The sequence below is a fragment of the Bubalus kerabau genome, chromosome 17 (genome assembly GCF_029407905.1).
Source record: "Bubalus kerabau isolate K-KA32 ecotype Philippines breed swamp buffalo chromosome 17, PCC_UOA_SB_1v2, whole genome shotgun sequence".
NCBI classification, from domain to species: domain Eukaryota; kingdom Metazoa; phylum Chordata; class Mammalia; order Artiodactyla; family Bovidae; genus Bubalus; species Bubalus kerabau.
Window position 1 is genome coordinate 18163294 of NC_073640.1, and position 26546 is coordinate 18189839.

General features: G+C 40.4%; 1 protein-coding gene across 9 annotated transcripts in view; it reads right to left on the minus strand.

The window, feature by feature from the left end:
* Positions 1-627: 627 nt before the first annotated feature.
* MYLK3 (myosin light chain kinase 3) overlaps positions 628-26546 on the minus strand; it is a 57879-nt gene continuing 31960 nt past the window's right edge. For 8 of the 9 annotated variants that reach the window (XM_055553413.1, XM_055553415.1, XM_055553411.1 and 5 more), the window contains 5 exons: positions 18242-18312; positions 7469-7597; positions 6016-6168; positions 4950-5082; positions 628-3808 (listed from right to left, as the gene is read on the minus strand). In XM_055553413.1, coding sequence (XP_055409388.1) covers positions 3749-3808; positions 4950-5082; positions 6016-6168; positions 7469-7597; positions 18242-18312 — 546 coding nt within the window. In that variant the 3' untranslated portion in view covers positions 628-3748. Of the gene's footprint in view, positions 3809-4949; positions 5083-6015; positions 6169-7015; positions 7106-7468; positions 7598-18241; positions 18313-26546 lie in introns of those variants that run through there. The other variant, XM_055553412.1, reaches the window with a different exon arrangement.

The following is a 26546-nucleotide window of genomic DNA, read 5'->3' on the forward strand; positions in this document are numbered from 1 at the left end:
GCATGGACTTCTATGCTACAGGAATAAACAAACATTTATTTCTTGTTGGCAAAAATGTGTTGCTTGTAATGGTTCCTATTTTGATTAATAAAGATATGTTTGAGTCTAGTTAAAATGATTTAAAATTCACGATCTGAGATAGCAATTACGTTTGCACCAACCTAATAGTTGTGGGGTAGGGGAATTGCCTTAACATAGTCTTGTCCAAATGCTCTCCTGGACCTGGAATCCTTTACAATTTTTAAACTCATTCATTCCCCAGCAATGGAAGCTTTCTACTTACTGGGTTCATATATTCCAGTGCTGTTGTAAAGATTTTTGGAAGCTCATTTCTTTAACAGCTCCTCTTGGCTTATTTAACTGATTAAAAAATGCTTTATCATGAAAGTTTTCAAATATATACAACAAATGTGTGTCCCTTTACTAGAGGAAAATACACTGATAGCCCATACTGACTACCCAAACCCAACAGTTAAGATTTTGCCACACTTGCTTCACTATTATCTCCCTTTTTCTTGAAGTCATTTAATCCACATTATAAACACATTGTTATCATACCTCACAATATTAATACAAATAGAAGTTCTGCCATCAAATATACAATTTAGAATTAAATTTCCCTAAATGTCTCTGAAATATCTTTATTGTTTATTTGCTCAAATCAGGGTCAAGACAGGGTCCACACTTGACAAGAGGTGGCTAATTTTTAATTATAAAAGCAATACATGCTCATTGTTAAAAAAATTCAAATAATTCAGAAATAACGTGAAAAGTAGAATTCCCTCTCTCCCCATCTCCCAATTTCCACGTTCCACTGTTAAGGTTCTTGCATAACCTAGAAAATTTTAACACATATATAAACATGTCTTCACAAATAGGATAATACCATATATATGTTCCATAATTTTTTCATAATAAAAATCAGTACATCAAGGTCTATCTTTAACAGCTACAAGGCAACCTCCTATACGTATGTGGCAAAATTTAAACTCATACTGATAATCGCATGTAGGTTGTGTTCATTGGGCCGTTTTGCTACAGTAAATGTTACTTTGCATACACCTCTGCCCACTGGTTCAAATATTGCTGAGAGATAAATTTCTAGAAATGGAATTGCTGGGTGAAAGTGTGGGCATGACTTTTATTTGGATTGGATACTTGATATTCATCTTTATATTCATCAAGAGTAAAAAATTCTGTTTTTCTCACACTCCCACTAAATCTGATAGATAAAATGTGGGTCATGACTACCTTTCAGATTTCCTCTGCTAGGCAGTTTTCTTTCTTTTTTAAAAATTTTATTTTATATTGGATCTCTCAGCAGTTTTTAAGGACTGTTCGTTCAAATTAAAAACTCCCATTAGAAATAGTTAATACTAGCAAAGCATCAGTCTAAAAAATTTTTGAGTTCAGTACATACCAGCAGAGAACTAAAAATATCCAGAAAATTTTTAATAATATATCCAGAAAATTAAAGCTTCATAAAAACTCCCTCACATTTCAAATAAGGGAGGCTAACTTCTGCAGTAACTCTCACTTGTGTGGGTCTGGCCTAAACAAATCCCCTCAAAGGAACTTTGGAGAAAAGTTGTTTCTTTAGGTAGAGAATTACAGCATATATGGGAAAATTAAAATTTGATAACTATTAGATTTTCCCTGGATCTGTCCTGTCATATAGAAGCCACAAACCAAGTGACTAAATGCACTTAAAATGTGGTTAATGCAACTGTAAAACTGAATTCCTAATTCCTAATTTTTATTAAATGTAAAAATACTAGAAAATATTTAAGATGCTTTGAATAACTTGAGCATGTGAATATATTTTTCCACAGTAAATTTTATGAAATCTAAATACAAATTATGTCTGATAAAAACCTAGAATCTGAACTGACATGTATTTTAAGTATAAAATACACACCAGATTTTGGAGACTTAATATGAAAAAAAGAATATAAAATAGCTTATCAATAATTTTTATAATGATTAGATATTGAAATGTTTGATATATTATGCTAAATAAATTATTGAAATTAATTTTACCAGATTTTTTTAAAAGAGAAGCTATCAGACATTTTAAAATTATGTATTTGACTCATATATTTCTGTTAGGCAGTGGTGTTCTAGATTAGAATAACTAACTGGGGAGACTCCTTTTTTCTGGGGAGAAGATTCATAGCATTCCCTGCCACTGTGGAGGGGAAGAATAACCATACTATAGATAGAACTATAGATATCCTCTAGCTCTTTCTGAGGCTGCTTTCAAAACACCTTAAAGCATTTTACTAAGTCACTGTTACTGGCCCATGAAAGAGAGATTTCCAGCAGCCATCCCTTCTGATATTCATCCACTAGCCAGTCAGCTTGCAGCAGGCGGAGGTGTGCCGGTACTGAAAATCTTAGCTTCCTAACAGGCGTTAGTGTTCCCGAGGAACATTATAACTGAAGAAATGCATCAGGAGGATTAATCTCTCCATCTTCTGCCCTTCTCCCCACACCCACGTCCTCTACTTAAAAAAAAAAAAAAAAAAAAAGTATTATGGGACAAAAAAATGTGAAACTGTTGCATGGCTAATTACAAACTAAAAGTAAAAACTGCTGACCCAAGAAGGTCATGGGGAATACCATGAAAATCAAGTTAGCAGTGAGGAAATTAAAAGGAATATTTACTTTTGAATAATAAAGCATTCCTTGTTACTCATTTCATGAAGTTAGTTAAGTGACAGTTCTATCCCCATAAAGCAGGAGAGCAGTTTTCATTTGACTTCTCACGATCCATCGTTTCTGTGTTTCTCTCAGAAAGCTAAACACCATTGCACTCTCTTTTCACATATTACATATCAGTTTCCAGACTTACTAGACCATAGATTCATAACTGAGAAAGACAGGTCAGGATGGAGACTGCCAGTGTCAGGACAGGGCAGAATTAGGAGAGGCTACAGGTCTGCATGTTTTGATTCTCGAAAGGGAGTACAAGCTAAAACAAGTTTGAGAATCTCTGCCCTAAATTTACATTGCTTCACACTAGAGCAACAAATATCGTACAAAATGTCAGCTTACTTTTGAGCAAATCAAAATGCTAGGAATTCTTTGCACTGGAGGAGGTAACACTGACTAACATGCCCTGTGTGATAGTCCACTGGGCTCTTTAATCAAAGTAAGCTGACTTTAAAGTTGACATATACAAAGTAGGAGCTTTCCTATGCTATGCTAAGTCACTTCAGTCGTGTCTGACTCTGTGTGACCCCATAGACAGTAGCCAACCAGGCTCCCCCGTCCCTGGGATTCTCCAGGCAACAACACTGGAGTGGGTTGCCATTTCCTTCTCCAATGCATGAAAGTGAAAAGTGAAAGTGAAGTTGCTCAGTCGTGTCCGACTCTTAGCGACCCCATGGACTGCAGCCTACCAGGCTCCTCCGTCCATGGGATTTTCCAGGCAAGAGTACTGGAGTGGGGTGTCATTGCCTTCTCCGAGGAGCTTTCCTACCTACTACTTAAAGCATGCCTATACTTATCACCAAAAGTAGGTACACTTGAAAAGTAACCACATCATTTCAACTCAGTGATCTTACAAACCAGAAAAAATTCTTAGGTCACTTTCTTACAGCCACTTTTCATCCACAAGGAAGGCAACAGTCGTAACATTTTTGAAACAAAATAAGTAGAAAGCCACATTATTAAGAATCTTCAGTCATGATTTCACCAGCAGTCCCAGTAATTTCTAGGCCCACGGGAGCAGCAGAGTTGAGGATTAGGGACAAGTTGGAAATTTCCTTAACCTGTTGGCAGCAGTCACCACGTAGAAGTGTTTCTTAAGCGGGGGAGAGAAAAAAAAAGAGGAGGGAAGCATATTTTTAGTCCATTTATTTAAAGAAGAAACAATAAAAGGACTTGCTTAAGTTTAGCCACTTGAGTTTGTTTAAAACTGATAACTAAAGGGGAAAAGAAGATTCTAGGAAAACTATAGTAAAACAGTCACATGACTTTCAGGGGCATATCTGGAGCAAGTTTGAAGTGAGAAAATATGTTCTCCTGCCCTTTTCATGTGAAAAATGGAGCACTCTAGAATGGTATTTTTTAAATTGTAATTCACAACTCACCATTGAGTCATGAAATCAAATTCATGGAGCATGATTAGAAAATTTTTAATGAAACCAAATATCATAGAGTAGAAAATATCAGAGCTCATCATACTCTGTGGAGCAAAAGTCACAATATTTTTGTTTAACACATGTGTGAGTATACATATACTTGTATGCTGGCTTTATTGAGGATCTAAGCCAACATCAAAATATTGGAAAGTCACTTCTCTGGGGGACAACTTTTTTTAAGATACATTTTACATCCATGGTTCCAAAGAGTTCTCAAAATTATAAAGCTTTTAAAGCCTAATAGGGCTTCCCTGGTGGCTCAAATGGTAAAGAATCTGCCTGCAACATTGCAGGAGACTCAAGTTCAATATCTGGGTTGGGAAGATCCCCTGGAGAAGGGAATGGCTACCCACTCCAGTATTCTTGCCTGGAGGATTCTATGGACAGAGGACCCTGGTGGCCTACAGTCCACAAGGTCACAAATTGTCGGACAAAACTGAGTGGCTAACACTTTCACTTCCAGGCTTTCCTAGGCCCTCTTTCTGAAATGTGGAGGAATCAGCCTCAAACTACAGGCAGTTAGTTCTGATCACTTCACTGCAATGGTCATTGAGAACATATGTTCAAACTTCACGCTGTCACTTCAAGTGTTCACATAAGTATGAATTAAATGCTACTTTTATGCCAGTTGTTTTTGTTCTGAGGCATTTTTTAAATCAAGGTAATAGATTTTGACATGAGGCTTTTTTCTCCCTAAATAATCTATTTAGAATCAAAATGTGAGTAAAAAACTTAGTACACTTCTTTCACAGGACATTTAAAGAAGACAAGTGCTGCTTTTACTAAAAGAAAAACAGATACCTTCCATTTCCTCTGTGCCATGTATTTCTGCAGCAATAGTTGGGATTTGAGATGAACTTTCGATTTTGAAGCTTTAGCAGGCAAATTATTCAGCCACTCATGTTTCAGGCACTGTGTGGCACTCATTCTGCAGCTGTGAAATCAAACAGCAGGTGAGACTTTTAGGTGGGGTTGCCTTTTCTGGCTGTCCAAAATCTGTTCAATTGGTAGGAAGCTGAGTCAGTGGAAGAGATTAATCATTTGGGCAGATTCATGCCACATACTAAAAAAAGACACCCTCCTACCTAAAATTCCCATCCTTAAAAGTGCAAGAATGTCGTCAGCAAAATGTTCCCAGCCCTCTATGGAAGATGTATTTCCCACTGATTAATTACCACCTCCCACAGTAGAGCTGGGGAATTGAGGCAGGACAGAAGAGGGGCCAGGTGAGCCTGGAATTGCTCTCAAGAAGTAAAAGAACTTCATAGAGAATAATGTCAACTTGTTCTTCTGAATTAGAAATATTTTTCATCACACATAACTTTTCACAGTCAGGAAGAAACAAAACAGTCATGGCAAGGGAACGAGAGCTACCTCAGAGCCCAGATCTTGGGCCTTACTACTTGTAGTTATTCCCGTATGTCTGAGTACTGGAAAACTCAGTGCTCCAACCCATGACCTTGATAAACCTACTGAAAAGTAAGTAGGTCTTCATCTCCAAGAAATAAGGTTTTATGTCTTTCATTCTGGGCAATAACAACTGCATGTCTCAACTTTTTTTCAATATTAGCCTATCAAAAGTGATAACTTGGAAATAGGCCTGATTTATAAATATGGTCCTTTCTAAAACTCTGTCTAGATTTTACGATCCTAGTCACTTGTTTCTTGATTGATTTCCTTTGTCCCTTTCCCTGCTACCTTTTTCTCCCAAAGAAGTAGCAGACTAAGAAATCCTGGACAGAACTGGTCTATAGGATAGAAGGACCATTCACTTCAGCAGCCCCACCCAGTACAGCGTGATTTCCACAGCATCCAGATGGATGGTCACCATCAGAATGGATCACGGGTGATAAGCAATAAAGGGTACCTCTTCTCTTTGACCAGCAACCGAGAGACAAAGTCCTTGGCCTCCTCTGACAGCCCTTCAAAAGTATCAGCATCAAAATCCCAGTTACAGTTCACAATGAAATTCATGGTCTCTGCGTCTGTTTCTCCTAGAAATGGGGACAAGCCACTGAGTCTACAGAGGAGAGAAAGGACCGTCAGTATGTGGAATCCACACCTGCCAACACACATTGACAAACAGAGAAGACTCTTACAAGGTCAAGCAAAGCTAACCAGAACCAAGAAGGTTCGAAAGAAAAGCACCCGCCGTTGCCTCTCCATAGGAGAAATCCCCAGCACTCAGTAGAGGAAGTGGAAGGACTGGGAAATTGATGGCAGGAAGGGTGTTGGAAAAAGTCCCTTATCATGCTTACTGCATTCCCTCTTGTTTAGTCGCTCAGGTGTGGCCAACTCTTTGCGACTCCATGGACTGTAGCCCACCAGGCTCCTCTATCCATGGGATTTCCCAGCCTAGAATACTGGAATGGGTTGCCATTTTCTTCTCCAACATTCCCTCTTACCCTGAGTAAATTGGGGCCCAACCCAATATGCCCATTTGTCATGTACATTTGACTGAATTTTAAAATAGCTTGGCATGTCTCTGAGACTACCCAGACCTCAGAGGCCAAAGGAAAAGTGGCTTTACTAGGCTCATCTAGAGGAGGGCAAAGAGACAGGACCACCTCGATGGCTGGCCTTGGGCCTCAGTATTCCCCCACCTGGTGCAGCATACGCGCAAAGTACAGGAAACAGTACTAATAGTAATAGTAATAGTAATAATAAGACTAGGAGCAAAGCTTGATTTTGCCGTGCCCCTGAGGAAATAGCTGAGAGAATTGGAGAGAGAGAATGTTAAGTCTGTGGTTGGCTCTCCTCTCAGCCCATCCTACCTCTACTTCCTCAGCCCAGAGAAAACGGGGAGCAGAGGGACAAGGTTAGATGACGCGTGAGCTGAGCCCTGCTCTGTCAGCCCCTCTCCTTACCACTTCAGTGCACTCCAGCCCCACTTGTACTGCAGCACCTCTATTTCTTCACCAGAGGGCTCTCTCTCTAGTGGAAGCTGATTTATCAACCTGGAGGTTTCAGGGAATTAATAACTCTGGGACCAGCCCACTAGCAGCAACTGATTAGAGCCAGTGTATAAATACTCCAACTCCCTCCCCCCTCAGTCGAACTAGCTCTGAGCGGGTCCCACAGTGGGTCCCCTGTTCCCCACAGGATTAAACTCCAGTTACCCACAGCTGCAACTGACTCCACAACACACAGCTTGCTAGTTGCCTTCCTTCCCCATTTCACTTCCCCACTTCTCGGTGTTTCTCTTGGGGACACCTCCCCAATAAACTGCTCGCACTCAGATTTTTGCTGCTTCTAAGGATACCCAAACTAAGACAAATGACCTCCATCCCCAGTGGGAAACCAGGCCCCTGGGCACTCACAGCATGTAGGTGATGACTCCCACACTCCACATGTCCGTCGGGAACGAGACAAACTCATAATTGACGACTTCTGGGGCCAGGAACTCAGGAGTGCCAAAGTTCACCTTCAGCTTCTCCCGAGGCTTGTATCTGGGGAAGAAGGGTGCAGAGCACAATGGAAGTGAGCGCCGAGAGAAGCTGGGGATGCCAGGCTAATTCTCGTTGGGAGCTAAATACGCCTCAACCCTTGGTGTCAGCCATGTTTTCTAGACCTCACATCCCGTGTGGTTCACTGAGAAGTCATCACACCCTCAGGCCCTAAATGCAGACTTTCCTAAGTCACTGGGGAAAATAAGAAAACCACAGTCTTCCTCCTCCAGGTATTTACAATCTGAAATGGAGGGACTATCAATATATCTTATTTGGCCTCCAGTCACATGAATGAGGGCTTCCCTTGTGGCTCAGCTGGTAAAGAATCCACCTGCAATGCGGGAGACCTGGGTTTGATCCCCTGGCGAAGGGAAAGGCTACCCACTCCAGGATTCTAGCCTGGAGAATTCCATGGATACAGTTCATGGGGCCGTGGAATCAGACATGATTGACTGACTTTCACCCACTCACTCACTCACATGAGTGAGCAAAAACTGGGTAGAAGCTGTGTGGGGAGCACTGCTCTGTTGTGCAACATGGTTAAAGGGAAGATGGTATGAGTTATAGAAAGAGGCAAAATGCTCAGCATCACTGATCATCAAATCAAACCACAGGGAAATACAAATCAAAACCACAATGAAATCATACCCACACCATCAGAAAAAACAGAACATAGCAACTGCTGGCTAGGATATGATGAAATTAGAACGCTTAATAGTGGAAATGTAAAATGATGCAGTTACTATGGAAAACAGTGTGGCAGTTCTTCAAAATCTTTTTTAAGAACTACCATATGATCCAGGAATCCTGCTTCTGGCTATATATCCAAAAAAATTAAAAGCAGTGTCTTGAAGTCATATTTATACACCCACATTCGTGGCAGCAGTAGTTAAAACTAGCCAAAAGGTGAAAGCAACCCAAGTGTCCATCAACAGATTAATGTATAAGCAAAATCTGGTATATACATACAATAGAATATCATTCAGCTTTAAAAAGAAAGAAAATTCTAACACATGCTGTAATTTGGATGAACCTCAAAGACATTACAGTAAGTGAAATAAGCCAGTCACAAAAAGAGAAATACTGTATGATTCCACTTATATGAGGTTCCCAGAGTAGTTAGTTCAGAGACAGAAGGTAGGATGATGGTTTCCAGGTGCTGGAGGCCGGAGGAAAATGAGGGGTATTTGTTTAATGGGCATAGAGTCTCAGTTTTGCAAGATAAAAAGAGCTCTGGAAATCGGTTGCACAACAATATGAACATAGTTAAAGATGCTTGCTCCTTGGAAGAAAAGCTATGACAAACCTAGACAGCATATTAAGAAGCAGAAGACATCACTTTGTTGACAAAGTTCTGTATAGTCAAGCTATGGTTTTTCCAGTAGTCATGTATGGATGTGAGAGCTGGACCATAAAGAAGGCTGAGCACCAAAGAATTGATGTTTTTGAACTGTGGTGTTGGAGAAGACTCTTGAGAGTCCCTTGGACAACAAGGAGATCAAACCAGTCAATTCTAAAGGAAATCAACCCTAAATATTCATTGCAAGGACTGATGCTGAAACTGAAACTCCAATACTTTGGCCACCTGATGCAAAGAGCTAACTCACTGGAAAAGGTCCTGATGCTGGTAAAGATTGAGGGCAGGAGGAGAAGGGGGCAAGAGTGGATGAGATGATTGGGTTGCATCATTGACATAATTGACATGAGTTTGAGCAAACTCTGGGACAGAGTGAGGGAAGCCTGGGGTGCTGCAGTCCATGGGGCCACAAAGAGTCAGATATATCTGAGTGATTGAACAACAACTGTAACTATTCTTAGTAATTGCTAACATGGTAAATTTTATGTTACATGTGTTTTATAAAATTACAAAAAAAGATTAGGAAAATTATTCTGGACATGAAGTTTAAGGGAGACTAGGAAGATAATTCGGAGAAGGCGATGGCACCCCACTCCAGTACTTTTGCCTGGAGAATCCCATGGACGGAGGAGCCTGGTGGGCTGCAGTCCATGGGGTCGCTAGGAGTCAGACACGACTGAGTGACTTCACTTTTACTTTTCACTTTCATGCATTGGAGAAGGAAATGGCAACCCACTCCAGTGTTCTTGCCTGGAGAATCCCAGGGACGGGGGAGCCTGGTGGGCTGCCGTCTATGGGGTAGCATAGAGTTGGACATGACTGAAGTGACTTAGCAGCAGCAGCAGCAGGAAGATAATTGATTGCTGTGTGGAGAAATTTGATTTTTGCTGAATGACAAAAGTTGATTTTTAGAATCATTCTTGAAAGAGAAGAAAATCCCTAGCTAAAACTTAATGGGCAGCAACAAAGGTGTCCTTCAGTTGGTGAGTGGATAATATAAAGTATGGTACATCCAGACAATGGAATAGTATTCAACACAGAAAAAAAATAAAGAAAAGAAATAAAGAACCATCAAGTCGTGAAAAGACATGTAAGCATGCTAGGTCACTTTAGTCGTGTCTGACTCTTTGCAACCCTATGGAATGTAGCCCAACAGGCTCCTCTGTCCATGGAATTCTCCAGGCAAGAATACTGGAGTGGATTGCCATGCCCTGGTGGCTCAGATGGTAAAGCATCTGTCTACAGTGCGGGAGACCTGGGTTCAATCCCTGGGTTGGGAAGATCCCCTGGAGAAGGAAATGGCAATCCACTCCAGTACGCTTGCCTGGAAAATCCCATGGACAGAGGAGCCTGGTAGGCTACAGTCCATGGGGTCGCAAAGAGTCGGACATGACTGAGCGACTTCACTTTCACTTTCTACAGGGGATCTTCCTGACCCAGGGATTGAACCCACATCTCTTGCATTGGCAGGTGAGTTCTTTACCACTAAAGCCATCTGGGAAGCCCTGAAAAGACATGAAAGAACCTTAAAAGCATATTGCCAAATGAAAGAAGCCAGTCTGAAAAGGTTACATACTGTGTGATTCCAAATATATGACATTCTGGTAAGGGCAAAACTATGGAGACAATAAAAAGATCACGATTGCCAGGGTTAGGGAGGAGGAACGATAAATAGGTGAAGCACAGAGGATTTTAAGGGCAGTGAAGATACTCTGTTGATGAATATATGCCATCATACATCATTTGTCCAAACCCATTTGTTGTTGTTCAGCTGCTAAGTTGTGTCAGTCTCTTTGTGACCCCATGGACTGCAGCAACCCAGGCTTCTCTATCCTTCACTATCTCCCAGAGTTTGTTCAGTCAATTATGTTGATGATGCAACCCAACTATTTCATCTTCTGTTGCCCTCTTCTCCTCCTGCCCTCAATCTTTCCCAGCATCAGGGTCTTTTCTAATGAGTCAGCTTTTGCCATCAGGTGGCCAAAGTACTATAGCTTCAGCTTCAGCATCAGTCCTTGCAATGAATATTCAGGGTTGATTTCCTTTAGGATTGACTGGTTTGATCTCCTTGCTGTTCAAGGGACTCTCAAGAGTCTTCTCCAGCACCACAATTTGAAAGCATCAATTCTTCGGCACTCAGACTTCTTTATGGTCCAAATCTCACATCCATACATGACTACTGGAAAAACCATAGTTTTGACTATATGGACCTTTATTGGCAGAGTGATGTCTCTGTTTTTAAATACACTGTCTAGGTTTGTCATAGCTTTCCTTCCAAGGACCAAGTGTCTTTTAATTTAATGGCTGTAGTCACCATCTGCAATAGTTTTGGAGCCACCCAAAATAAAATCTGTCACTGTTTCCACTTTTTCCCTTTCTATTTGCCATGAAGTGATGAGCCCAGATGCCTTGATCTTAGTTTTTTGATGAGTTTTAAGGCAGATTTTTTCACTCTCCGAGTCTTTCACCCTCATCAAGAAGCTCTTTAGTTCCTTTCACTTTCGGCCATTAGAGTGGTATCATCTGCCTATCTGAGGTTGTTGATATTTCTCCTGGCAATCTTGATTCCAGCTTGTGATTCGTCCATCCTGTCATTTCACATGATATACTCTTCGTGGTGGTGGTGGTTTAGTCGCTAAGTTGTGTCTGACTCTTGCGACCCCATGGACTGTAGCCCGCCAGGCGTTGCCCCCGCCCCCCGCCACCCCATCCATGGGATTCTCCAGGCAAGAATACTGGAGTGGGTTGCCATTTCCTTTTCCAATACTCTTCGTGAGAACATCACTAATCCAAACCCACAAAATGTACAATGTCAAGAGTGCATCTTAATTTAAACTATGGGCTTTGGGTGATTATGATGTGTCAAAATAGGCTTATCATTGTTGATGATGTGGGAGGCTTTGCATATGTGGGAAAGGGGATAAATGGAAAATCCCTGTTCCTTCCCCCAATTTTGATATGCACCTAAAACTCCTCCAGAAGTTAAATATTTATTTAAAAAAATCAGTGAATACTTTCTTTTTGCAGATACCATGTTAAAAGTTTTATTTATATAAACTTTCATTCCCATAACAGCACCATGAAGTAAGTCTACTGTCCCCATTTTACAGATGGGGAAATTGAGAGAGAAGAATAAAATAAATATTCTGCTGATGTGGCCCAACAGGGATATGAGTTTTCAAAATACAGTCTCCTCTCTTTCAAATTTGCCAAGAGCTGGGCAAATGCAAACCCTGAGCCAACACAGCCCACACCCATCCAGCGAAAGTGCACCAAAGATCACCTTGGTGGCTGAGTGGTGGCAGGAAGCCAGGGAGGGGAGGAAAGTGAAAGCCTTCCTCCGGCAGCCTGTTCCTCCCCTGCACTGGCACCTGCCTGGAGCCTCAGAGCCAAGCAGCCAAACTGAGAGGAGCAGCCTTCCTCTTGGGTACAGAAGGTCCAGGCTCTCAGCCCCCAGACACCACTTTCCTAGGACGCATTCTTATTTCTGCTGCTTCATCTGCCCCACATCCACTTCTTGTATCATGTGGCTTTGTAGTTCCTTCCACTAGAGATGGCATATTTTACCCCACCCCATTGATGCTGAGCTTGGCCAGGTGAGTTGCTTTGGCTAGTGGTATGTGGGTAGAAGTGATAGGGGGCTAGTTCCAAGCTAGGCTGTAGGACTGTGCCCTCCTGCTCCTCGGCCATCACCATGGGAAGAGAATGAGAGACACCTGGGAAAGACCTGTCCTCACTGACCTGCATCCAAGCCCAGTTCAGCTCAGCCTAGATCAGAAACTCCCTACCAGTGGTGTGTGGGTAAAAGTTTAACAACCAGCCATCTGATTTTTTTTTAAAATCCTGATTTTTAGCATCTGCCAATGGTGTAAATATTGATTTCACCATGCCTGATTTTAAAGTTCTATCAGGATGTCACTGAATAAAGAGTTGAGAAGAGATAGGCCATAGCACACTATTTTATAGTCTTTCCACAATAAGAATAACAATAGGCATAAATAACCTCATGAGCATAAATAACAGTGAAATGTAGTAAAATAATTAGGAATTATTAAGTTTTTAGCATGTAATATCTTGGACTTCCCTGGTGGTACAGTGGATAAGAATCTGCCTACCCATGCAGGGGACAGAGGTTTGATCCCTGGTCTGGGAAGATCCCACATGCCACGCAGCAACTAAGCCCATACGCCACAGCTACTCAGCCCATGCTCTGGGTCCCACAAGCTGAAATACTGAGCCCACGTGCTGCAGTTACTGAAGCTTCTGCACCCTAGAGCTGGTGCTCTGCAACAAAAGAAGCCAACACAGTGAGAAGCCCGAGCACCACTAGACCATGGCCCCCACTCTCTGCAACTAGAGGAAGGCCGCATTCAGCCATGAAGACCCAGAACAACCAAAGATGAAAATAAATAACATAAAATTGTGATATCTTTGTTTCAATATAATTTCTTTAATTGTACATTTATACAATTTAATTTTTAATAATGGTCATGTTTAACAACTGGCTTACAAGATTCCTTATCATGATCTAGTGTAAGTTGAGTCCATCAAACTAATTCCCCAGCTGACTCAAAAATGTGCGGAGGAAAATAATTGTTTTAAGTCACTGTGACTTGTTATACAGCAAGGAGTGTATATGGGTGTGACTCGTTATACAACAATACTGTGGCAATAGTTAACCAATCCATCCACCCCAAAGTTGGGTCAAAGTATCTAAGATTCCCTTTCCAAATTCCCAGAGCAAGGCCCTCTGTAACCATAAGGTCACATATGCAGTCACAGTCCGTAAGGTTTGGGACAAGCACCTCCTTGCCCTGACAAAGGATCTGATTAAATGTGCTTAGATTCCAATCTGAGCCCAAGACTGGGAGTCAGGAGGCACATCCCTGCACCCAAAATTCTGGAGACCAAGCTTAAACAAGCTATTTCCCATTTGTCTCCATCCTCAACCCTTTGATATGTCCTTACTTAGACCCACTGATGACTCTTACCACCCAGCCTGCTGTTAAAAGTGGTCCCTCTTGCTGGATGTCAGAGCCTCTGAAGATCTGTATGGCCCCTCTCTACTGAGGGCCATACCTCCACTCACAATCTCAGAGCCTTCTCACAGCTCCACCCAGAAATACAACTGTACTTTCTACAGTTCTTGTTGGGGGAAATTTTGTCATTTCCTCCCTCTTTACAAACATTTAAACTATTCCGGAGCATAAGGCATACTCTCTCAACACACGTAGTCCCCCCCAGAGGTCCCTCCTCTTAAAATCACACTGCCCAGTAAGCAGGCCAATTTGCCAAATAATCCTTTGGCTGAGTGACCAGTTTGCCAGACTGCTGAGGATGTTTTTGATGTTTTCCTTTCATCTCACAGCCAGAACCTATGAACCTGGGGGCCCAGCTCCACCGAGGGCCATTTCCTGAGCACCGTGTTTTTTCTGACACCTACGCTTCTCCAGTGCCCTGCACATGCCCTCAGCACCCACTGGCCCACCTGAAGCTCCTGCCTTCCCCAGGTCAGCCTGCTCACACGCACAGCACATCCTATTCTCAGCCCCCGAGTCACACCAGCCCTCTTGCCTCCCCTCCACGCAGAGTCGTGCTGGAGCCAGTTGTCACAAGTGCGTGAAGGCCAGCTGTGCACATCTCCTCTCAGCTCTGTACTCAGTGATGTCACATTGGCAGCTTGAAATCAGCCAAAGTTAGCAAAGGTTACAGATCAATCCCATCCCGTCTCCCGCTCCAGCTGCAGCGGGCTGTTAAACGTTTACCAGCACTATCGCCTGCAGGTAACAAAACTTGGTCCATTCCTCTCTTCTGGCTGCTCAGAAAAGCCTTCTCAGACTCCAGGGACCTCAGGTGGTTACTTCTTGCTCTGAATCCACAATGTGTCACTGTAAATCCTCATTTGGCAATTGGTCATCTGACATTTGGGAGGGTCCTGCATACACGCTAGCGTGTGCAGTCTCAGTGAAGAACATACTGTCCCGCAGTGAGGGAACAGTGGTTCTTGTGGAAAAGTGAAACTGAAATTGTTAGTCGCTCAGTTGTGTCCAACTCTTTGTGACCCCATGGACTATAGCCTGTCAGGGTCCCTTGTCATTTCACCAGGCAAGAGTGGGTTGCCATGCCCTTCTCCAGGAAATCGTCCTGACCCAAGGATCGAACCTGGGTCTCCCGCATTGCAAGCAGACTATGCTGTCTGAGCCACGAGGGAACACCGGTTCTGGTGGGGGTGGGGCAAAGAAAGTCTTAGCTATTACAATGGCCTGTGGCTCTCCAAAGGGCCACAGTACGTAAACAGATACATGGTACACCTGTGGCATCATGAAGATGGAACCTGGGGATTAGGAAAGAAATGGTTAAAAAGGCTCTTTGTGGAGCAGGCAGAGACATGAAAACTAGGTTGAGAAGCATGCCCTGGTGCATAAGATATGCAAGTGTACAGGATGCATCCCAATTTTATACAACATTACTCAGAAAAATATTAAGCGATTTTTTTTTTACATTATGGGTTGAGTGTAATTTTTAAGGTTTTGGTTTGGGGGGCTTGGTATTGTTAATGAAATACAATACACTGTGTAATGAGGATCCTGAAGGTAGAGTGGGATGATAAGAGCTTCCCTCTGCTGTTACTCTAACAACCCTGCACTTGGCCTCCCATCCATCATGTGGAGCACTGAAAATGCACCTTTCACACCTACACAGAGATAACATCGACCACTTCAACCAGTGGAGTGGTGACCTAGGAAGACCACCACTGTGGTTTTGAAGGCCACCTCTGGGAGGCAGGTGCTGGACACCAGAGGCTGAACTCAGGCAAGCAGCTCTGCCTCCGTGGAGATGAGAGTCTCCTTTCTCCCCTTATGGAGAGAGCGGAAGATGCTGCAAGGCTCATAAAGTGAGAAAACAACTTCTTTGTGGAAAATGATCATTAGGGAAAATTTCAAGATTTGATTATTCAGCTGTGGTGTGAAGACCTATCTAGAAAGTATGTGATTCTCAGAGACATGTCATTTCCTGGTAGAAATAGAATTCTGGAGGAAGCATGGAGGATGAGCACGTATTTATTTCCATCTTTATAAACTGTGGAAAGTGTTAACTGTTAGTCGCTCAGTCATGTCTGACTCTTTGCAACCCCAATGGACCATAGCCCACCAGGCTCCTCTGTCCATGGACTTCTCCAGGCAAGAATACTGGAGTGGATTGCCATTCTTTTCTCCAAGGGATCTTCCTGACCCAGGGATTGAACCCAGGTTTCCTGCATTGCAGGCAGATATCTGTGTGTGTGTGTGGTGGGGGGCGAGTTTGAACTTTTCTCTTTTGCTTATTTTTAAATTGAAGGATAATTGCTTTACAAAATTTTGTTGTGCAGGCAGATTTTTTACCATCTGAGCCACCAGGGAAGCACTATAGATGGTGGATGTCCTCCCCAATGCCAAGGGTCTGCTACAGCCACACCATTGGGTATGCATGCCATGGACAAGAGCCCTGCAGAGGCATGGTGTTTATTACACATGACACAGGACAGGATCCAACAGTAAAGTATAGATAGTATCTATCTATACTTCACTAGGCTTGCATTCTAAGGGACTTAAAGTTTTTTTTAAATTACATATAATGTTCACTGTATGCACTAAAACTTGAGAACCTAACCACCCTCATAGGATGGTTCTGCACTGTTGATGTAGTATCTCATTTAAACTTCATAACTGCCCAGATCAACAGTCACTGCATTATATCACCATTTTACCAAGACTGAGCCCAGTCCTGAGCACCCAGAACCTCTTATCCATGGCACCATCCTGCACAGTCACACACTTTCCTGTCTAACCTTGCCATTTTCTGGAAGGCAGAGTTGCTAATGAATGTATCACACATCCTGGCCCCAGGAGACCTGGGGAGTGAATAGAAATGAGCTGCCCAGCACCCCATTCAGTGACCTCCTTTAACTACCACTCCCCTCTGCTCACACAAGTGGTTTGAAGTATAGTTAATTCTTTTCTTAAATTTTATTTTAGTTGGAGGATAATTTCTTTATGGTGTTGTGTTGGTTTCTGCCATATAACAACGTAAATCCGCCATAAGTATATACATATGTCCCCTGCCTCTTGAATCTCCCTCCCACCACACCATCCCAGCCCTCTGGGTTGTCCCAGAGCACTGGGTTGAGCTCCCTGTGTTCTATAGCAACTTCCTACTAGCTATCTATTTTGTATGTGGCAATATATGTGTTTCGCGCTATTCTCAAATCGTCCCACCTTCTCCTTTCCCTGTTGTGCCCACAAGTCTGTTCTTTATGTCTCTGTCTATTACTGCCTTGCAAATCATCACTACCATTTTTCTATATTCCATATATTTGTGTTAATATACAATATTCATTTTTCTCCTTCTGACCTATTTCACTTTGTAGAACAGGCTCTCACACTGCTAAGAATGGCCATCATCAAAAAACAATACATGCTGGAGAGGATGTGAAGAAAAGGGAACCCTCTTGCACTGCTGATAGGAATGTAAATTGATACAGCCACAATGGAGAACACTATGGAAATTCCTTAAAAAAAACTGGGAATAAAACCACCATATGACCCAGCAATCCCACTACTGGGCATATACCCTGAGAAAACCACAATTCAAAAAGATTCATGTACCCCAATGTTCATTGCAGCACTATTTACACTAGCCAGGACATGGAAGCAACCTAGATGTCCATCGACAGATGAATGGATAAGGAAGCTGTGGTACATATACACAATGGAATATTTTGTTGCTCAGTTGCTAAGTAATGGAACATTACTCAGTCATGCTGCTGCTACTGCTGGTAAGTCACTTCGGTCATGTCCGACTCTGTGTGACCCCATAGACGGCAGGCAGCCCACCAGGCTCCCCCATCCCTGGGATTCTCCAGGCAAGAACACTGGAGTGGGTTGCCATTTCCTTCTCCAATGCATGAAAGTGAAAAGTGAAAGTGAAGTCGCTCAGTCGTGTCCGACAATCAGCGACCCCGTGGACTGCAGCCTTCCAGGCTCCTCCATCTATGGGATTTTCCAGGCAAGAGTACTATAAATGGAGAAACGGAGCCTGCAGCATAAAGCTGTCCCCTGTGGTAGTAAGGAGGGTAGTAACAAGGCCGTCTACATAGTTTTTGTGAAGGCCACCAACCTTATAAGAGAGCTTGCTCATATTAGTCTTCAAAATTCAAAAACTGGCTGAGTTGTGGGTAGCCATATCCAAGAGAGCTATCAAGAGTCCCCAAGCAGTTCTGTTGAAGTACCAAAATACAACTCCCTTACCTTCTGGCCAGCCCAAAGTCAATGATCTTAATTTGGTGTCCTGTCTGATTGACACACAGTATGTTCTCAGGCTGGGAAAGAAAAAGAAGTTTGCTTAGCTTAATCAACAACTAGGAAGGTCTGAGCTCCCCCACTTATTTGTCAATAGGCCTCAGTTCCCAAGCCTCCAAGGGAAAGCCCTACAGGGCAGCCCTTGAGGGATGGATAGATAGTGAAAATAAATGATGCGGGCTAGTGTGAGACAATAAGGAGTGCTGTGAACTATGAGACCCGGAGAACTCCTGCCATGTATAAAGGGCAGCCACTGCTCAGCTCCAGCCACTGGAACTCCACCACACAGAAATGTAGGTCCAGTCACTAGAGTTCCTCAGTCCTCAAGGGATCCCAGAAATTCAAGTTTACGTAAAACCTCCATGCTTTTAAATGTTGACAACTGAATCCAATTTAAACACATATTTATCATGTGTGGGAGTCAAACATATCTGGGATGTAGATTGGGCCCATGAGCTGCTTGTTTGAGACCACTGGCTTGGGGTGGTGGTTCCAAACCTTGGCTGCATACTAGCATCATCAGGGGAGCCCTCGAAAGTCTTAACAGCCAGGCCCCAGTCCTGACCAGTTAAATCAGAATCTCGAGTGTGGGACCACATGTGGAGCGGTCTGGTCAAGGAGATCAGAGCTGCCAAACGCCATCCTGCCGTTTTGCGGTGAAAGCTGTGACCCACGGAATGGAGGTAATGGACTTGACATGCTCCTCTTAAGTCTTTCATATCAGCTTGGAGGCCCTGAGGAAGACTGGAATATTCTTGCTGCTTGTGGCAGACAGATTCGAAGGTGGGGAGGGGTTGAGGGCAGATGGAAGGCTTATAGAACAAAGGACCTGGAGACCTGAGATCAGGGCCTGCAGTCCAGGGGTCCATGACCAGGGTCTGTAGCCCTAGATGAGTACTTTCCCATTCCAGAAATCTCAGTGTCTGCATCTGTAAAATGAGAATAATAACCTCTTCCTGCCTTCCTCCTGGGAAGGTGTAAAGATCAAATGATATAATAATGCATTAAAGACTTTACAGCTTGTGAAGCAAATATATCAGGCACTAGTTCTCCCAATAGAAGATTTTATTGCTACTTATGTTACAATGGGGTTGTGAAACTCCTCAGATAGGTTCAGAAAAATGATGATTAAAAATCTTCAGGCCTTCTTTATAAGATTTAGAATAACACTGTCCAATAGAAATATAATGTGAGCTACATACATAATTCAAAAAATTCTAATAGCCACATTAAAAAAGTAACAAGAAATAGGTGAACTTAATTTTCATAAAAGCATTATTGAAATATAAATAATAAAGATGTGATCATAAAAATTACCATTTTAAAGTATACAATTCAGTGGTTTTTCAGTACATAGTTTACCACTCTAGTTTTAGAACATTTTCATCACTTCAGGAAAAAAAAAACATACTCATCAGCAGTCATTCTCCATCCTCCTTACTTACAACTCCTATGTATTTTCTATCTCTGTAGATTTGCCTGTTCTGGGAATTTCATATAAATGGAATCATAAATACATATGTGACCTTTTGCATCTGACTTCTTTCACTCAGCATAATTTCTTCAGGGTTCATCCGTATATCGATACTTGATTCCTTTTCATGGCTGAATAATAATCTTTATAAAGACAATATACCTACCATATTTTGTTTACCTGTTCATCACATAGTAAACATTGGTGTTGTTTCTACTTTTTGGCTGCTAAGGACATTTGTGTACAAGTTTTTGTGTTGACTTGTGTTTTCAGTTCTTGAGAATATACCTAGAAGTGAAATTGCTGGTCGTATGATAACTCCATGTTTAACATTATAGAAACTACCAAATTGTTTTCTAAAGTGGATGCATAACTTTACAATCCCACCAGCAATGTCTGAGAGTTCCAGTTTCTCTAAATCCTAGCCAACACTTGTTTGCCATTTTTACTTTTTATTTTAGTTAATCCAATGGGTCTGAAATAGTATCTCATTGTAGTTTTGATTTACATTTCTCTCTTGACTAATGATGTTAAAAATCTTTTCATATGCTTATTGGCCATTTAAAAATCCTCATTAGACAAATGTTTATTCAAATTTATCTTTCTCATTGAGTTGTAAGTGTTCTTTATACACCCTAGGTACAAGTCCTTTATCAGATAAACGATTTGAAAATATTTTCTCCCATATGTGGGCTGTCATTTCATTTTCATGATGGTGTCCTTTGAAGCATAAAGATTTTTAAAATTTGATGAAATCTAAATTTATCAACTTTTCTATCTTGTGTTTTTTTAGTCAGATATAATTTACTCCTACACTATCTTCTAACAATTTTATAGTTTTAGCTCTGACATTTAGGTCTATGACCATTTGAGTTAACTTTTGTTTATAGAATGAGGTGGGGCTTCAACTTTTATGTGGATCTCAAGCATGGTGTCCCAGCATCATTTATTGCAAAGACTACTCTTTCCCCACTGAACTGTCATGGCACTGTTCTCAAACATCCATTGATCACAAATAAAAGGGTTTAAGTCTAGACTCTTAATTGCATCCCATTGATATGTCTGCCCATCCTTACATCATAACACATTTTTTATTTATGTAGCTTGGTAGTAGATTTTGAAGTCAGGAAATGTGCATCCTCCAACTTTGTTCATCATCTTCTTTTTTTTTTGTTGTTCCTCTTTTTCAAGATTGTTTTTGCTCTCCTGGGTCCCAAGAATTTCCATCTGAATTTTACGATTAGATTATTAATTTCTGCAAAGAAGTCAGCTATGAGTCTGACAAGACTACATTGAACATATAGATCATTTTGGAGAGTATTGTCATCTTAATAACATTAAGTTTTCTGACCTATGGGATGTCTTTCCATTTACTTATGTCATCTTTAACTTCTTTCAACAATGTTTCATAGTTATCAGAATATAAAGTTTATACATCTTTGGTTAAATTCATTTCTAAGTACTTTATTCTTTCCGATGTTACTGTAAATGAAATGATTTTCTTAATTTTATTTATAGAATGTTGATTGCTAATGTATGGAAATACAATTGATTTTTACATCTTAGATCCTGCAATATTGCTGAACTCATTTATTAGTTCTAATAGTTTCTCTCTAGCCTCCTTAGGATTTGCTATATACAAAATCAAGTCATCTGTGAATAGAATTTTACTTCTTCCTCTCCAATCTGGATACCTTTTATTTATTTTCTTGCCTAATTGCCCTGGTTAGAACAAGTATAATGATTAATAGAAATGGTAATAATAAACATCCTTGTCTAGTTCCTGATCTTAAAAGGAAAGCATTCAACCTTTTACCATTAAGTTTATTATTACCTGGGGGATTTTCATAGGTGGCCTTTATCAAGCTAAGGAAGTTCTATATCTAATTTGCTTAGTGTTTTCATCATGAAAAGGTGTTCAATTTTGTCATGTGCTTTTTCTGCAGCTACTAAAATGATCAGGTGATATCATCCTTTATTCTTTTAATGTGACATATTACATTGATTGATTTTCTTATGTTAAACCAACTTTGCTTTATTGGAACAAATCCCAGTTTGTGATGTGTATAATCCTTTTTATATGTTGCTATACTCAGTTTAGTAATATTTTATTGAGAATATTTACATCTCTATTCATAAGGGGTATTGTACTGTAGTTTCATCATAGGAAGTGAGGTCTGCCTGGTTTGGGGATGAGGATAAGTTTGGTCTTCTAAAATGAGTGAGAAAATGTTTCTTTCTCTTCTAATTTTAAACATTTTGTGAAGGATTGGTGTTAACTCTTTAGACATTTGATAGCCATATGGGCCTAGGATTTTTTTATGGGTAGTTTTTATACTAGTTTGACTGTTTTACTTGTTATAAGTCTATTCAGATTTTCTGTTCCTTTTTGAGCCAGTTTTCAGATGTTTGTGCCTTTTAGGGAATTTCCATTTTATCTATATTATCTAATCTACTGGCATATAAGTTTTCATAATATTCTCTTATAATCTTTTTTTAATTTTGGTAAGGCTGGGAGTGATGTCCCCTCTTTCATTCCATTTATTTTATTTTTTCATTTCATTCATTTTAGTAACTGAGTCTTCTCTCTTTCTCTCTAATTCAAGATAGCTAAGGATTTGTCAACTTATTCATCTTTTCAAAGAACCAACTTCTTTTCACTGATTTTCTCTACTGTTTCTCTGTTTTCTGTTTCAATTACTTCTGCTCTAATCTTTCTTATTTCCCTCTTTCTACTTGCTTTGAGTTTAACTTGCTTTTCTTTTTCTAGCTTCTTAAGGTGGAATATTAGATTATTAAATCTTTTGAACATATAAGAGTTTGCAGCAACAAATTTCATCTCTAGTTTAGATGCACCCCAAAAGTGTTAGCATGTTGTGTTCTCATCTTCATTCATCTCAAAGTATTTTCTAAAACTTAATCTTAATAATAATTTTATTTAGTGAAATATATCAAAATATTATCATTTTAATAGGTTACCCAAATAAAAATATTTATGAGATACTTTCAATCATTTTTATTATATTGCCTTTGAGGTCCAGTGTGTATTTTACATTTATAGCACATCTTAATTCAGACACTAAAGTTTCATCAGAAGTACTTTACATATTCTTTACCACTGAGCCACCTGGGAAACCCTTTATTTGTATTCAGATTGCATGAAATTGATAGTTTTTGAAAAGCAAATTAACATGTTGAAGTTGTTCTAAATATACTTTATGGTTTTTAATAATTTAATCATATCAGCTTTTTATTTAATTAAAAACTAATAAAATTTAAACTTTAGTTCCTCAGTCACACTAGTTATGTTTCAAGTGAAATATTAAAATATTTCATATTTTAATTCAACCAACATTCCTAGGAGGTAGATATTATTAATCTCCACTTGTCAGTTGATGAGCTTATGCAAGACCAATCAACAAGATCAAGGAACTTATGTAAGATCTCCTGGTCAGGAAGAGGCTGGACCAGCACAAGCTCTGCCCCTGGCTGGGAAGCAGACCTTGGCAGTGACTGTCTCCTGCTCTAGTGTCACAGGTATTGTCCCAAAGGCGGTTCGTTGATCCTGAATCACAGAACAGAATCCTAGGTTCTCTTAACTGCTCATGCCCCAGAAAGCTGGTCCAGAGGCTCTGGAATTAGCTCCAGTGAGCAGGGAAGTTTGAGGCTGATTCCTCACCATCTCTACCATTTTTCACAGTACCACAGTCTGATGCCAATCCAGAAAGATAGTCAGAAGGAGCAGTGTGCAAACATGTAGGTCCAACCAACCCACTTCCCATCTTCTGTAGAGAGCCACTGAGATTCCCGACAGAGGTTGTAGAGAAAAATCCTCCTGTTGCCCCAGTGGAGTGAAAAACCACAGAAATGGCCACCATGCAAATCAAAACCACAATGAGATATCATTTTATTCCTGTTAAGATGAATGTCATCCAAAAACAAGAGATAACAAGTGTCAGTGAGGATGTGGAGAAAAGGCAACCTTTGTGCACTGTTGCTGGGAGTGCAAACTGGTGCAGCCACTGTGCAAAACAGTGTGGTGTTGCCTCAAAAAATTAAAAATAGGACTACCATGCGATCTAGCAATTCCACTTCTGGGTATATATCCAAAGGCAACCAAATCACTACCTTGAAGAGATATCTGCACCCCGATATTCACTGCAGCATTATTTACAATAGTCAAGTGTCCATCAACAGATGAATAATTTTTTAATGTGTTATATATACACAACAGAATATTATTCAGCCATAAAAAAGAAAGAAATTCTGCCATTTGCAACAACATGGAATTTGACAACATTATGCAGAGTGAAATAAATCAGACATAGAAAAACACTTACTGTATGATCTCAGTTATAAGTAGAATCTATTAAAAAAATCACCCAGAACTCATACGAACAAATGAGTGGTTTGTTTAGGGAACAAATTAGTGGTTGCCAGAGGTGGGGAGGGGGAGGGTTTGGGGAAACTGGTTAAGGTGGTCAAAAGGTACAAACTTCCAGCTATAAAATAAAAGTCCTGAGGATATAATGTACTGCATGCTGACTGTAGTTAACACTGCAGTATTATATATATGAAAGCTGTTAAGTGAGGAGATCTTGAAAGTTCTTATCACAAGAAAAGAAACTGTAACTATGTGAGGTGGTATAATTAACTAAACTTACTGTGGAATCATTTTGCAATGTATACATATATCAACAATTATGTTTCTACTTTAAACAAAAACAATGTTACCTGTCAATTATATCTTGATAAAACTGGAAACAAACTTTACAGATAAGGTGACTCAGATGGTAAAGAATCTGCATGCAGGAGATCCGGGTTTGATCCCTGGGTTGGGGAGATGTCCTGGAGAAGGGAATGGCTACCCACTCCAGTATTCTTGCCTGGAGAGAGTATTCTTGTCCATGGACAGAGTAGCCAGGTGGGCTACAGTCCATGGGATCGCAAAGAGTCAGACACGACTGAGCAACTAACATTTTCATTTTTCACTTTTCAGACTCACCAAAAAAGAGACAGAGAGAGAGGAATTTATTGCTAACAAACTGGACAACCTAGAAGAAATGAATTAATTCCTAGAATTGTAACAACTAGATAAGACCAAATCATGAAGAAATAGGAAATCTGAACAGACTAATTACTAGTAATCAAAAATATCCCAAAAAACAAAAGTCAAGAATCAAATGGCTTCACTGGTGAATTTTACCAATCATTAAAAAATTGGTATCAATCTTTCTCAAACTCTACCAAAAAATATAAGAGGAGGAAATACTTCCAAACTCATTTTATAAGTGCAGTGTTACCCTGATACCAAAACCAGACAAGGATATTACAAGAAAAGAAAATTACAGGCCAATATACCTGATAAGAATAGATGTATAAATCCTCAACAAAATATTAGCAAATCAAGTTCAACAATACATAAAAAGATTATACACCACGATCAAATGATATTTATTCTAGGGATGCAAAGATGGTTTAATGTATGCAAACCAGTCAGTGTGATACAGCACATTAACAAAATGAAAAATAAAAATCATACTATCATCTCAATAGATACAGTGCTGCTGCTGCTGCTAAGTCGCTTCAGTCGTGTCCGACTCTGTGTGACCCCATAGACGGTGGCCCACCAGGCTCCCCTGTCCCTGGGATTCTCCAGGCAAGAACACTGGAGTGGGTTGCCATTTCCTTCTCCAATGCATGAAAGGGAAAAGTGAAAGTGAAGTTGCTCAGTTGTGTCCGACTCTTCGCGACCCCATGGACTGCAGCCTACCAGGCTCCTCCGTCCATGGGATTTTCCAGGCAAGAGTACTGGAGTGGGGTGCCATTGCCTTCTCCAATAGATACAGCAAAAACACCTAAAAAAATTCAATATCCATTTCATGATAAAAACTCTCAACAAACTAGGTACAGAGGGACTATACCTTAACGTAATAAAGATCATATATGACAAGTCCATAAATAATATTCTCAATGGTAAAAAGCTGGAAGCTTTTCCTCTAAGATCAGGAGCAAGACAAGGATGCTCACTCTCACTACTTTTATTCAACAGAGTATTGGAAGTCATAGACAGAGTAATGAGGTGATAAAAAGAAATAAAAAGCATCCAACTCAGAAAGAAGTAAAACTGTCACTATTTGCAGATGACACGATATTAAGTCTTGACCAAAATACTGTTAGAACTTAAAAACAAATTCAGTATATTTTCAGAATACAAAAGCAATATACAAAAAATCAGTTGCATATCTATACACTAAAAAGAAACTATCAGGAAAGAGAAATTAAGAAAACAGTCTTACTTACAGTTGATCAAAAAAATACTTAGGAATAAATTTAACAAGTTAGTGAAAGCTCTATATACTAAAAACTGTAAGACGTTGATGAAAGAAGTTAAAGAAGACAAATAAATGGAAAGATATCCTGCGCTCTTCGTTGGAAGGATTAATATTAAAATGTCCTTACTATTAAATGTCCTTACTACCCACAGCAATCTACAAATTTAAGGCAATGCCTATCAAAATTCCAGTGGCAATTTTCACAGAAATACAGTGAACAATCTAAAATCTGTATGGAACTACAAAAGACTCCAAATAGCCAAAGCAATCTTGGGGAAGAAAAACAAAATTGGAGGCACCACACTTCCTGATTTCAAACTGTTACAAAACTATACTAATCAAAATAGTGTGATATCAGCATAAAAAGAAACAAACAGATCAATGGAACAGAACAGACAACTGAGAAATAAACTATGTATCAAAAAGAAAGAAAAGAATGGCCACC